The following is a 17647-nucleotide window of genomic DNA, read 5'->3' on the forward strand; positions in this document are numbered from 1 at the left end:
CATTTTGCATAATTTTTCAGACTTATGATGTCCCACCACAAACGATTCTTGTGAATTAGTAATCTTTCTAACTTTTGAAAATGGATTTTGAGGTCAGAAATGTCAGTAGTATCCAAATCCACAATGTTATCAAACACACGCAAGGCTTGTTTCTTCCGCTGTGTATCATCACAATCATTAAAAAAATAATGAGTACTTGGGATATCTTCTAAATCCTCCATGTTATCCCCTGCTTCCTCCATAATGGATGTAACGGTGAACAACGGTGGTGCGGGGTCACAAAAAAGGGAAAAATAAGCTAAAAACTATATCAAAAATTAAATGAAGGGTCCCCCCTATAAAAAAATAACCATAAGCTCCAAAAACCATTTTGCATGTGCTGCTTCAACCTGTATATAGTAGCAAGATAGAAATAGGCTAAAGCGCTCCAATGCATCATGTCATCAGGGAGGGACCAGGAATTCTCTTTTTCGGGTATTGAATTAATTAATTGTAAACCTAGAGGTGGTGATCGTGTCAATCTTTTGAACCGTAGGGAGGCGTATTGGATCTTCATTCTCCAAACGCGCTTCCCTATGGGTTTGAATATTGACTGGCAACTAACCCACTTTCTGTGATCAACAAAAATCAATTATAACAATTAAAATAAATTAATTCAGCAGTTTATTATTATGATGAATATTATCTTGTACTCCCTTTACATTACATATAGTACCTTTAACTCTGCGTTGCTTCTTTCACCTTATGCTTGTCATATCTTTAATTATTGATTTTTTTGTAGTAATATTATTATGTTTTTTCCTGTATTTCCCTGTTTTCCTAGCATCATCTTATATATATTTTTTGTTCTTTATCTCAATCATTGTTTTTAATCAGTTTATGTTCAGCTCTAGGTTAACACAGATACCCAGCAAGCTCAAACTCCCACACCCACCACAAAGTGAATATATATTTATGTCAACCAGAGAGCTACTGAGCGTGGCAATTGTATATAACAAGAGACAGGGGGTGCCCAATGCTGCATCCAATTGACAAAACATATAAAGTAAAATACTTCAATAATAATAATTGGTTATTTAGTTAACCCTTTGGCCAAAGGCGTCATAAGCCTGCATACCAACGTCAAGGTATAACCAAAATAATGCAGGTCCTACACTACACTGTGAACACTTCCTTTTACCTCTGTGAGAGGGGAAACCATAATGGGTCTTGTTCCTGCAGCAAATGAAATGACCTTCCAAGTTAAAAGGGTGAAGGAGGAGGAGTGAGCTCTGGGGGGAGGTGCCACAGCCTCCAAAGAGACATAGGTTAACACAGATATCCAGCAAGCTCAAACTCCCACACCCACCACAAAGTGAATATATATTTATGTCAACCAGAGAGCTACTGAGCGTGGCAATTGTTATATTTTCTAGCACCAACACTTTTCGTCACAATATTGTTTTTTATAAAAGATTTGTGGACGACATTATTATAATTTGGAAAGGGGATGTCACTGCACTTCATTCCTTTGTTTCTTATATTAATGATAATAATTATAATCTTAGATTCACATTAAACTTTCATTCTCATCACATTGAATTTCTGGATCTCCAATTGTTTGTGGATATTGATAAATTGATCCAAACGGATGTTTATAGGAAATTAAATTCAAGAAATACTTTTCTTAGGGCGGACAGCTGCCATCCATCTCATGTGATTAAAGCTATCCCAAAGGGACAGTTCCTCAGGCTGAGAAGGAACTGCTCCACGCCTGGTGCCTTTCTTTCTCAGTCTGAGGATCTGGTAAAAGGGTTTTCAGATAGAGGTTATACTCAATCTTATATTGATAATGCTTTTGATAATGCCTTAAATCCGGAGAGGGCATCATTGTTGCCCACTAGTTTTATGGAGAATTCTCAACTTTGTGTACGTACAGAGAAATATGCGAACAAGCAAAATATTGATGGTAAGATAAAATCTATTGAAAAATGTCCATGTTTTATTTCCCAGTTTAATAACCAAAGTGGAAAAATTAACTCCATTATTTCCAAACATTGGAACGTTCTATATATGGACCCTATCCTTAAGAAATATATTGAATCGGGTCCTAAATTTGTATATCGTAGAGCGAGAACAATTGGATCATATGTTTCTCCCAGTGACTTAACTATTCCCAGGAGCAGTAAATCTTATATCACCAGCGTTTCCTTCAAGTGTGGTTCCTGTAGCGCTTGTAAATACATGAGGCCAGCAAAAAGTTTCTTTAAGGATATTTTTCCGCAGTCACATGTTGGCAATAGAGAAAAAAATAAGGAATTTTATATTAATAGCTTCATAAATTGCAAAAGTCAATTTGTGATATATCTTATAACATGTGGCTGCGGCAAACGATATGTAGGAAGAACGATTAGAGCTCTTAAGGTCAGGATGTTAGAGCATTTAAGACTCATAAAATTGAAAGACACAAATCATCCTGTTTCTAAACACTTCTCTGAATGTCATCAGGGAGGGACCAGGAATTCTCTTTTTCGGGTATTGAATTAATGAATTGTAAACCTAGAGGTGGTGATCGTGTCAATCTTTTGAACCGTAGGGAGGCGTATTGGATCTTCATTCTCCAAACGCTATTCCCTATGGGTTTGAATATTGACTGGCAACTAACCCACTTTCTGTGATCAACTAAAATCAATTAAAACAATTAAAATAAATTAATTCAGCAGTTTATTGTTATGATGAATATTATCTTGTACTCCCTTTACATTAAATATAGTACCTTTAACTCTGCGTTGCTTCTTTCACCTTATGCTTGTCATATCTTTAATTATTGATTTTTTTGTAGTAATATTATTATGTTTTTTCCTGTATTTCCCTGTTTTCCTAGCATCATCTTATATATATTTTTTGTTCTTTATCTCAATCATTGTTTTTAATCAGTTTATGTTCAGCTCTACACAGTTGTGGTTATATGTATTTTTTAATCATATTGCTTTTTTCCTTAAGAATTAATTAAGGAGTTTATTATTTGCTTTATTGTTCTTTTTATTATGCTTCTCCTATTTGTTTTTAATACCTTATATTTTCTTTTTTTGTGCCCATTGATGTCGCTATATATCTAGCCTCTTGACGTCACAGCGATCTGTTTGGTAGCTATTGCTATGTATACTTTTCTGTTCAGTCTGTTCTATGCATTGCCCACAACAAATATGTCCTTACTGCCTGCATGACAGTTTCTGCCCTCAGAACGGCACCGGACCGTCCTGCGCATGCCCAATGACGCGCGTTGCGTCATGACGTCATCATGTTCCGCTTTTTGGCGCGAAATTGCATACAGGTAAGAGGGTATTTTAATGGATGTTTGTACGCTGTGTTTTATCCTTGAAAAAGAACGTTGTAACGTTCGAAACGCGTTGGATGGGTCTTTGTCACATTAAAGTGCCCTTTTAATTCATTTTTGATTTTGGGTCCTTCCTGCTCCGTTTTTGCTTGTGCGCTTTTCCCTTCTCTTATTTACCTTATCAACAATACGGGAGAACAGGCAATTTACACCTTTTTTATCTGGATCATACATTGAGCAATACAAGTTAATGAAACTATATACCGTTTAATAAAGGGTTTTTTTTTCATGTGATTTTGATTACATCAGCCGGGGGGGCCCGAGAAATGTCATGGCTGAAAGGGGGGCTCGGCATAAAAAGTTTGCTCACCCCTGAACCAGCGAAGGCATGTTACCGGGGGGGGGGGGGTGGGGGGCGGGGGTGCTTTTCGACCACAGCCTACTCTCCCTCTCAGGAGTGACCCTGGCTCTGGTTACCTTTGTTTTCTTGCTTTAAGTTATTAACCCCTAGTGCACCCACACATACTTTCGAGCTGAGCGCGCGTGTCCCCCGCTTGTTTTCTTGATCTTACTTTCTATCGCAATCCTTTTCTCGTTTTCATTTTTTGCTAATCCGATTGCCCTTTTCTTACATTTCCGTATAATTGTGATACGATGCCTCCGTCCCTTTTGACTTTAGCAATCTAAACGCCTGCCACTTCCTTTCTATGACTTCCCCTCTCTGTTTCTTTCACCACACTGGTTTAAACATGTTTCTTTTACAAGTATTACCTAAGGGTCATCCTAACAAGTGTGCTTTTCTAACAAGCGTTGATCTTCCTTATTTTGTTCTGCAAAAACCCCATCCTAACTTACTCCTAGCAGATCCTTCCATAGATTACCAATATCATCCTTTCTACAATGAAGTCTGTTGAACACAAGTGATCTGGTTTTAGATCCTTTATTTCAAATGAGTGCCTATTATGATCTCCGTTTCCCCAATGTTCCCGGACTGTAATATTTGTTATTACATCACATTGTTTGATATTACAGTAATACTCCTCTCCTGGTTGATTTCGCAATAATGTGGGTCATGTAATTGTCATTTATTTAGTACACCCCAAAAACCTGTTTCCTTTAGTCATAATACTCATGTCGTTGCTCCTGTAAATAAATAACATAAATAACCCATTATAAAAACATGACCTAGTTTAGCTGCCTTCTCCATAACCCTGACCCTTGTCGCCTCACTGTAACTACGTGACCGAGAATCCCCTCTCAGCCAGCCACCTGCACCACGTGATGACCTATAGTAACCCTGGCCCCATCACCTGCCGTCCAATACGCGCCAGGCCACGCCCCCTTAGAAAAGGCGGGAACCTCCCTGGAGGCCTTGTCCGTTGCTGTGGTGGCCAACGGTCACAGGTTTCGTCACGCGTAGCCTCGCCCCTTCCTCGCGCCCTCCCCTCACTCTCACGCGCAGCTCCACCATCTCACGCCTCACCTTTCCTTAACCAATCCCCATAGAGATAGGCGGGTCTCTCGCGCACGGTCGTGCTTCGGGGCGTGGTTGGGCAGGGAGGGGGGTAGGCGCTTGGTTTCAGGCCGGGAGACAGAAACATGGCGGCGGCCGCAGGGTCCTTCCTGCACGGGGCTGCTGAGGCGCTGGGGGCCTCGGAGCCTGCGTTGCGGCTCATCCTGTCTATATTAATCGGTGAGAGAGGAGGCCGGGGCTGGGCGGAGGTTATTACCGCACATGTGTGGGGGAGTTAGGGGAGTCTAAGGGAGTGTTTGGAATTGAGAGGGGGGAAGTCATTCATGGGGAATGGGTCACTGTTGTGATGCAGTTTGTAATGACCAAGTACACCTAGAGGCTTTATACTGGCTCTAGAAGCCCCCCATTCTCTTCCCCCCCCCAATTCTCCCCAGACATCTCTACCCCCCCATTCTCCCCAGACATCTCTTCCCCCCCAATTCTCCCCAGACATCTCTACCCCCCCATTCTCCCCAGACATCTCTTCCCCCCCCCCCAATTCTCCCCAGACATCTCTTCTCTCCCCCCCATATTCTCACCAGACATCTCTTCCCCCTCCATTTTCCCCAGACACCTTCCCTACCCCCATTTCCCCCAGACATCCCAGTCCTCTGTTCTGCCCAGACCTAACCCTCTCCATCCAGCCCCCAGGCGTCCCCTGCTTTGCCCAGCTACCTGCTGCCCTGCAGCTACCTTCTCTCTGCCGCCTTACTAATGTTGCTCTCTCCCCAGGATACCCCTTGGCCTTATTCCAGCGATACTTTCTTTTTCAAAAGTGGCCCTGCTACAGCCACCTGTTTAACACCGTGACCGGGATCTGCATCGCTTACTTCAACTTTGGTACGTTGAGGTGGAGGGTGGGTCACGCTAGGGGTTATGGGGGGGAGCACTGTGGGCTTCACCTGTCTGTGCTTGCTGCTTATTTTGTTGGAGGGTGTGGGGTTGTACCGGCAGCTCTGCTTGCGAGGGTGAAAGAGCAGATTGGTGCAGATTCGACAGGAGTTTATGCAACCTGCCAGATACCATCACAAACTTGGACATGACATGTCCAAGATTGCTCCCCACGTCCTCACGAGAAGGTTTGGATAACTTGCGTGCCCTCAAACATTTGTTCCAAACATACAATTATTTGGGTATCGTTATTCCTCCCGAGCTGCAGGAAGATTTCAGAGGCACCATTACTACTCAGCAATGTATTGTGGACCCCTCGGGAAGAGAAGGGGTTAATACGAGTCCCTCGGTGTGCTCCCGTCCGGTGACAGCTGGGGGGGGGGGGGGGGAGGAGAGAGACCCATGTATGTAACTGGAAAGCCAAATATACAGAGGATGCTCAGCGTACTGAGCCAGGAGGGACCAGGCAGGGGAAGGAGTCCAGCCTCACTATACAAATGATGTTCTTGCCAGCTCCAGACTGACCACACTGAAATTAAAAAGAGAAACAATTGATGCCAGACCTGATACCTGTGCCAGCGTTTATAAAGAGATCAAGACACCCTGCAGCACCAATTTGTTATGGTCGTGTCGCTGTTTGTCAGATCCCTGGAGCGCATTAACTAATACTTGCATCCACTTTCAGGGGTAAAACAGAAAAATTAGCCAGTTCCATAGCAACTGTGCTGCAGTAATTGTATAGATATTACACAGCGTTGTGAGCTTCAGGAATGCCTTGCAATGGAGGTCACGGGGGCACACTTTTAATTTACTTGCAAATCGTCGCGTGGGGCAGTTCGTGAGATGTAAATGTGGATTCACGGCCGTAAGGGGCAGACAGCGTGGTTGTAGGTTGTTTCTGGAGAGACACATGACTATTTCCAGATCTTTCCTCTACATAGCTGTGGCTTGGAGGTTTGCAGTCTGGCTTTGTGGCAAGCTCGCGTTAAGGAGGCTGAGTAACTTTGTGCCATCCTAATCTTTGGAGACACTTTACAGCTGGTATATCCCCGTGTAACATTTACTATCGCTGGCCAACCAACTCCGGTCCTCAAGGGCCAGTAGCAGGTCAGGTTTTCAGGATATCCCTGCTTCAGCACAGGTGACTTGGTCATTGACTGAGCCACCTGCGCTGAAGCAGGGATATCCTAAAGTCCTAACCTGTTGGTGGCCCTTGAGGACTGGAGTTGGCCAGCCCTGATTTATTTTGTACATTTGAATTACAAGGCGGCTGTGATGGGAGTGCAGAGCGGGTGCCGTGGGGCAGGCTTGGTAGGCAGCTCATTCGCTGTTAGAAGTGAATTCTCCTCGTGTCGCCTCCTGTGTGTTTGGAGATCATGCTGGAGGAGAATATTAATCACAGAGTAAACTTCCACTAAGTCTGTAGAATAATCGTCCCCTCAGGGCGCAGAAAAGATGTGAGCGGAGCAGCCTGCTGTTAAGGGCGCAGACTGGCACTGCCTGCTGCTTACGCTCCTCCCTCCCCAGCACCTGCTTGGCAGCCGTCCGTGCCAGACACCTGTTTTCTGGCACGGTCTGCCCAAGCGTTATGTCACAGGAAAGAGATGGGTGAAGCGTGAGCAGCTCCGCCACATCCACAGATTAGAATCTGCACGCTCGCTCTCTCTGTTTCACCAGAAGCCCCTCTCTCGGTGTAGGGACGGGGTGAACGCCGCCTGCGCCTGGCGAGATCATAAGGAACATTTGCAAATTCCACGTCCAGGAAGTTCGCACAAATTGCTGGATTTTCTGGAACGTTAAAACACTCCCGTCTGGCCTCAATACATTTCCCGAAAAATGTTTGCAAAGGGAATTTTCTGTAACACTGTGCAGCTCAGACAGACGCTGGAGGGCTGGCAATTGGTAGGAATTGGGATCAAGGCAGATTGTTGTAAACACCAAGGAAGCCCGTGGCACAGTAATTTCCCCCACTTATTTGTGATCAACACCTTGTGTTGGTCGATGTTTAATGCTTTACACCGTGATCCTTCCTGCTCACCGGCTTATATTCAGCGAGAACGTGCTTGGCTTGGGAACAGCGTTTCATTTATTCCAGATTTACATACTTCATTGTGAAATAGTTTTTCTAGTTTGTTGTTCAGGACTCTCAAATATGGCCGCCCGGTGGTTCTAATGAGGTAAACGGCCTTGGCACAGTTGATGACATTGGCACAACAGGTGTTACATGGGTAATTTCTTGGGATCCCACTGTACATTGGCAGCATTAACCCCTTCCTGTGCCACATGTAGAGTACCCTTTTCGTGTGTGTGTAGCCGCTGGTATCTAATCCTGCCCTTCCCTCTCCCCATGCTCACCTGAGAGGTTGAGGCCACCCCCTGCCTGCTCAGGACAATGTGGTGGGGGAGGGGGAGAGCAGCTCTGTTCCAAACCTGTTTCTTTGCTCAGAACTCATAGCTTGGGTTACATTTAACCCCTTCAGTCCCTGAGGCGACCAGCAATTAACAGCTCTGCAGTACTGCAGGATGGACTGGAGTATTGCAGTGTGCACTGCCTGGTAGGGAGGGGTAGAGTGAAAGCACTTAGCAGGGTAACATCTTGTATCTGTTTTATGATTGGAAGGTGCATTCCCTTCAAATTAACGTGTGTGCACATATACATACATTTGTGATTGTTCTGTGTGTGCGTATATATAACGTACATGTACTTTTTGTTTTCTGCTGCCCCTCCCAATCTCCCCTTGTGACCTTGAAGGACCCCAGTTGTACCATGCCTTGCTCTGCATCGTGCTGCAGTTCCTCATCCTACGACTCATGGGACGGACGGTCACTGCGGTGTTGACCAGCTTCTGCTTTCAGATGGTAAGTAGGTCCTCTGCCCGGGATGGGGGGGCCCTGTGCGGGGAGGGGTAAGGATGGGCGAGTGACTCTAGGCGCTGTGCTCTGCGTAGGAAGGGCGAGGGCTGAATGTTCTGCAGAGTAAGGGTTGGGATGATTGTCTGCGAGATGAAAGGAAGCAATGCTCTGTAGAAGGTGAATGAGGATCTGCAGAGGTCAGCCTTGCTCTGAACAGGTGTGCCAAGCTCCATACTCCTCACTACTGCTCCATGTGAGCTCATGTAAATGTCAGGGGAGTGTGTGTGTGTGTGTGTGGGGGGGGGGGGGGGGGTCAGCTGCAGTTGAGGGGGGGGGGATGAGCACATGGTTGGGTGCTAATTTTAATCGGCAGATATTTATAAATAGCCTCCAGCAGCTCCTGCATGATACTGATAAGAGCAGAGCTGTGCATTCCTATTTCTGATATGTGTATATGTAACGTCCTATGTATTCTACGCTCACTGACTTGAGATGCCCCAAACAGGTCACAGTCTCCAAAAACATAGCCCCCTACCAGCACCTGTTCTTTATAATTGTTCTTGCACATTTCTTCCCGGTTATGTGTATGTTGCTGCTTGTCAGAATCCTCCCACCCCCTTGGCACTGCTGCTCTGTACGTTCACAGATGTACCTGCTGTCTGGTTATTACATCACAGCCACAGATGACTATGACATCAAGTGGACGATGCCTCACTGCGTGCTGACCCTTAAGCTCGTCGGTAAGTGTCGTGTGTGTGTATCAAAGGGAACGAAAGACACACCAAAAATTTGCAAAAAAATTCTTATTTGGCCAAAAATGTTTTTTGTTGGCCAATGTTTGGTGTACCTATCCCTTTATTTATTTTTTTGTACCAATTACATCTGTGACCCAATCCCTTCACTTATTTACGCACACATGCACACACTCACTCTGAGACTCTGTACAAATATATATTTTTTATTATTATAAAAATATTTCATGCGGACCGGAACATTGATCTTTGTAATAAAAGCCTTTGCGTGCATGTTATTTATTTTGCTGCGTCTCTGTGTGATTGATCATGTACACTGTTTCCTCTTCCCTAGGTCTCACCTTTGATTATTACGATGGTGGGAAAGCTGAGGTGAGTAACATTTCTACCCTGGGTGCACTATCCCTGGAAGAACTAAATCTCGCCAACGCTCCGCCCCGTGCCACTTGGGAGTAAACATTGTAAGAGTCTGACAGTGAAGGTGCCGGAGTCTGTGTCACGATGCCAAGCACAGCGGCCATTTTAATCACCCTGAAATCTGTCCAAGGTGGACCTCTGCAACTAATAGCGGATCTTCTACTGCCACTGTGCCAGCCGGGTCACGCATCGCCCCAAGCCGCACTTCTCTGGCACGAGGGAGAGATTGGAAATGGTTCTTATTACAGCATGGATGTCTTGGTGTAATCTCTACATAGGTCTCTGGTTCTCTCAGTAGTGCAGGGGTTCTCAACTCCAGTTCTCAAGACCCCCCCCCCCCCTCCCCAACAGGTCAGGTTTTAAGGATATTCGCCAGCTTCAGCACAGGTGTCTTTCTGTAACTCCTGCTACTGCCCCATATAACCGCCCCCTATAACTCCTCCTATTGCGCAATGTAACCTCCCTATAACTCCGGTCTTTGCAAACTTAGGCTGAGTCCATGGTGACTCCAGCCGTGCTGAGGGAAAGCGGGTGCTTTCCCTGGCCTTTGTTCGAGCGCCGTCCGGGGGCGTATCTGGGGGGAGGCCAGTGACGTCACGGAGCTGGTTCGCCCTCATTGGGCGAACCGCTCACGTGACAGGCCCTGCGCTCCCGTGAGCGCCGAAACTAAAAAAAAATGTAAGTTCTACGCCTCCGCACGCCTGCAGACGCATGCGCGAGCCCCTGCTAAAGCCGCTCTCATTGCGGCTGCAGGGCCTCCCTGACAAGTGTCAGCACGGATCAGCGCCTAAGCGCTGACCATGGACTCAGCCTAAAGCTAGTGTCTGACTTTGAAGGAAGAATTCACCACCACTGCCAATGATGCAGTGATCAATGCTGGGCTACCGTAACTGTAAACAGGCTCCTGTGTTCATTAATGATGGGAGTGTAAGGCAGTTTGGGGTAGTGTGGCTGGGCCTTTGAATCTGCTCTTGGCTCCCTCATCCTGCCATGTTTATTTACCTGCTGTAAATTAGTAACAAAGTTCAGATGAGATGCCACGTTGGTAGCCTGTGACCTTTGGCCCATTTAGATCTTGTTTCTAAACAGTTAATATGTAACTGGTGGCTAGTTAATAATTGTTTCTTACCATTAGTAATGGTGAATATCGGTCATATGCCACTTTTACTGCCATAGGTCCTTTCTGGCTGTCACGTGTCACCCTGCAGCTGGAGGGATAGACTCCATGATTACCTGTCACAGTATGCTGGAGGGACAACCTGCATGTCCCTTAGCTCCATTTTATCTGTTAACCAGACTCCATGGGCCGTAGGTTCCTACTGTGTTGCTTGGTAAATAATAGGTCCTGTGTGTCACCATGTCACTCTGTGACAGGTCCCTTCCATTTGCGTCCCATGCAATGATGAGCTCAGTATGTCATAGGTCTCTTAGTGTGTATCATTAGTTACTGTCACCCTGGGGTGGGAGAGACCGAATCCATAGGACTTTTGTGTCTGTCTGCTGTGCTGTGGGACAGAATGGATTGGTTACAGGTTCCTTATGTCAGTGTCACTGCGGTGGGACGGTGGGTCCTCTCTTGTGGTGTGAATGTCTCTGTCCTCCGCAGAGCTCCCTGTCACCAGAGCAGCAGAACTACGCAGTTCGAGGGGTCCCGACCCTGCTGGAAATCTTCGGGTTCTCTTATTTTTATGGCGGGTTCCTGGTGGGTCCTCAGTTTTCTATGAGCAGATACCTGAAGCTGGTGAGGGGACAGCTGACTGACATTGAGGGACAGAGACCCAACAGGTGAGAGTGGAGACCCTTGCAGACTTCCTCGCCGCCTCCTGTCCCCATTACCCTCAATGACCACCTACCTTCCCATGCAGCATTGTGCCAGCTATGAACCGCCTGTGCCTCGGACTCTGCTTCCTCCTCATATACATGGTGTTTGGACCGTACCTGCCTGATAATTATTTCCTGACCGAGGAGTATGCGGTGAGAGGGGGTGATGCACTGCAGTGGGGCAGGCTGCTAGGGAGTGTACATGTGGGTGGAGCGATGCTCGGCAGAGGTTGGGCTGCTAGGGAGTGTGGTTTGGTGTGTATATATTTTAGAACAATGGTTGGTAGATGGGCACTCCGCCCAAAATATGTGCCAACATCTGGTTGCCCTGACATCAGTATACCAAACAATTGTAATTCAAGCATCACCACTTCGGGGTACAGGGAACACGGAATAACAGCAATAAATACCTACAAAGCCCAAATCAGAGAGCCTGCGAAAAACTCAGCCTTATGAGTACTTGGTGCTGGGTGGTGATGTCATAGCTTGTGGCCTGGATTGTTTCTAGCTAGGTTTTTGGGATTCGTTTGTGAGTATTTATTGCTATTATACTATATCCCTTGTATCTTGGGAGAGGTTCTGGTGAGAGAAGCTAGGTGGGGGGAGGGGGAGGCTAGATATGACTGGGATACGCCTTCTCTTGATTATGAAATAGTCCTTCCTTTTTTTTTTTTTTTTGCCTACTTCCACATTTCTTTACCCACCCTCCCCCTCTCTTTGACCCTCGCTCTTTCAGAACCAACCCTTCTGGTACCGCTGCGTGTACATCACAATCTGGGGCAAAGTGACACTGTACAAATATGTAAACTGCTGGCTGGTGACGGTGAGTTGGGATGACGGTGAGTTGGGGGAAAGAACTAGTCGTGGGCCAGCTGGGGACCTGATGACCTACTCATGTCTTAGATTTATACACAGTGAGTTGAGTAAACAAAGCCTTTATCACCACTATTGCAGTAATATATGGCTGAAATTGTATTGGTGTGTGGTGGTAATAACTAGGTTCTGATACAGCTCCACTAATTTCAGGTATCCCCCTCCCAGAGACGGCTGCACTAATAATGTCAGGCCCTAAACCACCTCCTTGCTCTCCCCACCCTAGCGGCAGCTGTACCAATGTCAGGATCCCAGCTGTGGGTTGTCTGCAGACTTACAAAGTGAATGTAATATACACCCAGGGTGGTTGTGACTGACTCCCCACCTGCTCTTCTCCTGCCCCTTACCCCCGCAGGAAGGCGTGTGCATCCTGACCGGCCTTGGGTATAACGGGACGGATGAGAATGGGCGGGCGCGCTGGGATGCCTGTGCTAACATGAAGGTGTGGCTCTTCGAGACCACGCCCTTCTTCACGGGGACCATCGCCAGCTTCAACACCAACACCAACGACTGGGTTGCACGGTGAGAGGTGCTGTCACAGTGGGGGGTTGTGCTGAGCCCCTCTTCCCTGACCTTTCACTGTAATGTTATCAATGCCAGGGTCACCAAGTTTGAGGTAATAGGTCTTCGTGACGGTAAGGTCCCTGGCCGACCATGAGGTGGAAAGTCACCAATCTTTCACCAATCACTGGCCTGCTTGTTGCAATGTAAGGTCACCCACCGTCTGCTACCTCCTGTGTGATAAGAGGGATCCTCCTGCATAATTATGTCACAGTGGGGGTGGAATCCCACAGGCCAAGGAGGATACAGTTAAATGACAGGAGCATGAATCCCAACTAATTATTATTTTTTTATCTTTTTTTAATTATACATTTTAAAATAAGCCAAAACTGTTTTTTTTAAGGATGTTTAAATTTCTTTAAGAAAATTTATCGCGTTACTAATCACTCTGTAGGCCCTGATGTAGTGCTGGTCTATAATTGGCTCGCCTGGCGGGGATGGGTCGTGATTGGCTCTCCCCCTGTGGCGTGAAGGCTCTCTGCATTGTGTTTCTGGACCCTCTGGCTGATGCGCCCGTCCTCTCTCTTGTCAGATACGTCTTTAAGCGTCTGCGTTTCCTGGGCAGTAAGGCCATGTCTCAGGCAGCTGCACTCTTCTTCCTGGCCATCTGGCACGGCCTGCACTCCGGATACCTCATCTGCTTCTCCCTCGAGTTCCTCATTGTCATTGTGGAGAAACAGGTCAGGCAGGGTAACGACCAGGGGGTGACAATGGTGTTGGGAGGTGAAGTGATGAGGGAAACCTGGCTGGTGACCTGGCTGACTGACAAGACTGGTTCATGAAGCAACAGAAGGGGGCTATGAGACATAGGTGTGTTCCCCTCCTATCTTGGGGTAACCGAAGGGACCAGTGGCTCCTAAAGCCTGTTCCCTTTGCAGGCTCTGCAGTGCCTCCTATACCTGGATGTGTAACTCCCCCTCAAAAAGAATGCACACAGCGCACCAGGGATTAGGTAATTCAATATTTAATAATTGAGATCACAATGGATCATCTGGTTAAAATCTCAAATGGTGAATATAACACACCAAATGTAATCGCCAAATGTGAAACAAGTGAATAATGAATACAACTGATTAAGATTGCATACAGTGAAAAAGAACCGTGAATAAATGAAAAACAGTATATCCCAACATGATGCAATACACAAAGTGTGTAATGCAAATACACCTAAAGTGAGAAATACTGAGTGACTAGTGAACAACCCACTACAAAATAAATACACAGGAAAGGTGCACAAACAGTGCATGTGCTGTGAGCTATATCCGATGAACACAATGACACAAAGCAAAAACACCCCAATGATTTCAAATAAGAAACATAAAGATGATCTAAGGAGGCCATAGTTGGGGAAAGGACACCAACCATGGAGTCTCAGACGGGACACCGAGGGAGCTGATTATGTTAAAGGATCCGGACTGCAGCTATATCTCGGTACCCCGAATCACCGCCGGTACTTCCTGGTGGGTGCCTTCCTCCAGTGGGGAGCGCACCAGGACAGCTACGTGGTCATGTGAGGCTGTCCTAGTGCGCTCACCCACTGGTGGAAGGCACCCACCAGGAAGTACCGGCGGTGATTCGGGTACCGAGATGTAGCTGCAGTCCGGACCTTTAACATAATCAGCTCCCTCGGTGTCCCGTCTGAGACTCCATGGTTGGTGTCCTTTCCCCAACTATGGCCTCCTTAGATCATCTTTATGTTTCTTATTTGAAATCATTGGGGTGTTTTTGCTTTGTGTCATTGTGTTCATCGGATATAGCTCACAGCACATGCACTGTTTGTGCACCTTTCCTGTGTATTTATTTTGTAGTGGGTTGTTCACTAGTCACTCAGTATTTCTCACTTTAGGTGTATTTGCATTACACACTTTGTGTATTGCATCATGTTGGGATATACTGTTTTTCATTTATTCATGGTTCTTTTTCACTGTATGCAATCTTAATCAGTTGTATTCATTATTCACTTGTTTCACATTTGGTGTGTTATTTTCACTGAGATTTTAACTGGTATTTTAACCAGAGGATCCATTGTGATCTCATTAATGATAAAATATTGAATTACCTAATCCCCTGGTGCGATGTGTGCATATGTTTTGTGTGTTTGGAGATTACCCTTAGGGGTTGTCTCTTTTTTTATGAGATTACGGGGAGTGACTCCTGTGCACCTAGCAGCAAAGAGATTGGCTTCCAGAGTTCATTCAAGACAACACGAGTGCGGATTCACGAATTGTATTTGTAACTCCCCCTCCCCTGTAGTGTTGGATTAACAGCTGTGTTCCCCAGGGAAGTTGCACACCTTCAACGGTTTCCCCCCCACTCTCCTCAGGCGATGGCGCTGGTGCGGGACAGTCCTCTGTTGACATCCGTTATTTCCCAACCCGTCCTGCGCTCCTTTTTATATGTGGTCCAGCAGTCCTTCCACTGGCTATTCATGGGATACCCGCTGGTGCCTTTCTGCCTTTTCACCTGGGACAAGTGGCTCAAGGTAAGTGGGTCAGCCCTACCCCCCCACACCCCCCATCCCGTCTCTCGTGTGGCGAGATGAACATTACACCCCTCACTCAAGCCTCTTCTGGAGTTCAGCGGGTCCTGCTGTGGTGAGTTTAATTCCTCTTCTTCTGGGAGGAGTGGGCTCACACATGGATTCCTGGAAATAACAGCTGGGATATTGTGACTTCTTAATATCCCCTGCGTGAGATGCCCTCTTATCCCATCAGAAGACGTGTCGCTAAACCTAGTATCTTATAGAAATCCCGTGCATGGGAAGTCCTCTGATCCCATGACGAATCCATAGTAATATATAGGAAACCCGTGTGATACCCTTTTATCACACAAGAGGGAGGTGCTTCTGATCCTATTAACTTAACGATTAATGTCAAAGAAACAAATGGTAATAAAGGAATGACCTCTGTCCCAGAACTTTCTCCTGACTAGATTGTCAGCTCTTTGAGTCAGTGTGTGGTATATTACATGAATGGGATTAGATGTAGAGTCATTGGTTTTGTGGGGTATATATGGGGCTCTGGGCCCATGTGTAACTCGCCCTTTGTCTCCCCCAGGTGTACCTATCAGTCTATTTTATAGGCCACGTAGTCTTCTTGTCGCTGCTCTTTGCACTGCCTTGTTTGCGCAGAGTCCTGGTGCAAAGGAAAGAGAAATCTCACTGACCGTGCATTACAGTAAGTGTTAGTGTGCGCATGCGTGAATGTGTGTTGGTGCGGATTGACTATAGCAGTGGGTACATTGCCATAGCTATGTCTCTCGTTTGTGTGCCTTTACTCAGTCCCTCTCTCTCTCTTCACAGATTGTATGCTGCTCATTGTGGTGATGCTCAGCACATCTCCACACTCTCTCCATGGCTGCTCCCTCCATGTTGGGGGGTGAATATTGTGAACTCGTGGGGGGGAGGAGAACACTGCCAGAAATGACACAATTTACCGAAACCTTGTGTTTTTTAAAAAAAGTTACAAACTGATAACCGACCCCGGTAACCCTGAGGGGGAAGACCCTGTTTTATAGACTTTTCTACCGTTCAGTAAATTTTATGGACACTCAACTTTTTTAAAGTTTCAGTTTAAAGAGGTCCATCTTAGCCACAGCAGTATGCGAGTGTGAGCGTTCACTCGGTTCCCATCTGCTCTCGCTGGTTACGTCGGAGGATGATCAGCTCAGTTTGTGATGTCAAGGCAGCAGCGGAGTTTCGAACACTAGTGATGTTTCACTGGGGCAGCTAATGAGATGATGGGGTTAGTGGCACTTGCCTTGGGAGGGGAGACGGTGCTCTGGTTGGAAGTGGGAGACTCCTGGAAGTGATATTGAGCTAGCGCTGTCATGAGTGAGATGCTCTCCTGTTACATCAGAAGGAAGTGTCACTAACCCTACAAACTGGACGTCAGATGGTCGGCATGTTGCAGGTCACTCTGGCAGTAGGGACACGAGTACCTCCATGAATTGTGTGAGAGTGGAATGTTCTGCGGGGAGATGGATCAGTGCCTCCCTGACAGCAGCCTAAGCCAATTAGATCTTTCTGTAATGTGTCGCAGAATAGAGTGCTCTTATTGACTGATGCTGTGTCACGTGGTAGCAGAAATCTGGGCCACAGCCACATGCTGCCTTTAAAGGACACTGCCACTTCACAACGTGTACTAAAGGTGCAATAAAGCACTTGGCCACGTGACCACTTTTTGTGCCACGTGTAATGTTGCTTCTTATCATTTTTATTCTAAGGTAATATGTTAACTTCAACACCACCATCCACAAGAAATAAAAAATCTACACGCATCACACATATATTTACACAAACTAATGTTATCGCTATGCCGGTGATCATGCTCAAATATACGTCCACACACGCTTAGAAGAACGCATACTCACGTATTGGCACATGCACGTTGGCACATAAATGTTGACATGTGCGTACGTTAATACACACACGGGGGGAGCTCGGAGGTGAGGAAGAGAAAAGGTGAGGATCATGGGTGTGGGGGGGGGGAAGAGGGGTGATGTGTGGGGGGGGGGGAAGAGGGGTGATGGGGGGGAAGAGGGGTGATGTGGGGGGGGGAAGAGGGGTGATGTGGGGGGGGGGGAAGAGGGGTGATGTGGGGGGGGGGAAGAGGGGTGATGTGGGGGGGGGGGGGAAGAGGGGTGATGTGG

General features: G+C 46.6%; 1 protein-coding gene across 2 annotated transcripts; it reads left to right on the forward strand.

Moving 5' to 3' along the window:
- Nucleotides 1-4850: 4850 nt before the first annotated feature.
- Nucleotides 4851-17197, forward strand: LPCAT3 (lysophosphatidylcholine acyltransferase 3). 2 transcript variants are annotated; one of them, XM_075584985.1, is made up of 13 exons: nt 4851-5009; nt 5562-5669; nt 8473-8579; nt 9220-9313; nt 9660-9697; nt 11349-11527; nt 11608-11716; nt 12300-12386; nt 12792-12958; nt 13530-13687; nt 15321-15479; nt 16054-16173; nt 16299-17197. In XM_075584985.1, the coding sequence occupies exons 1-13, from the start codon at nt 4916-4918 to the stop codon at nt 16376-16378; spliced, it is 1500 nt and encodes a 499-aa protein (XP_075441100.1). In that variant the 5' UTR covers nt 4851-4915; the 3' UTR covers nt 16379-17197. The 2 variants fall into 2 exon arrangements, with proteins under 2 accessions (XP_075441100.1, XP_075441101.1); XM_075584986.1 differs by having other exon boundaries at nt 13530-13677.
- The last annotated feature ends 450 nt before the right edge of the window (nt 17198-17647 follow it).

The sequence above is a fragment of the Ascaphus truei genome, unplaced genomic scaffold (genome assembly GCF_040206685.1).
Source record: "Ascaphus truei isolate aAscTru1 unplaced genomic scaffold, aAscTru1.hap1 HAP1_SCAFFOLD_834, whole genome shotgun sequence".
Lineage (NCBI taxonomy): Eukaryota > Metazoa > Chordata > Amphibia > Anura > Ascaphidae > Ascaphus > Ascaphus truei.

What these genes read in the sequence shown, in the direction of transcription:
- LPCAT3 (XM_075584985.1), top strand. Translation starts at nt 4,916, where the DNA reads ATGGCGGCGGCCGCAGGGTCCTTCCTGCACGGGGCTGCTGAGGCGCTG. An exon ending in CATCGCTTACTTCAACTTTG is followed by an intron (nt 5,670 to 8,472) that starts GTACGTTGAGGT and finishes GTGACCTTGAAG; the next exon opens with GACCCCAGTTGTACCATGCC. An exon ending in GGAGAAACAGGTCAGGCAGG is followed by an intron (nt 13,688 to 15,320) that starts GTAACGACCAGG and finishes CACTCTCCTCAG; the next exon opens with GCGATGGCGCTGGTGCGGGA.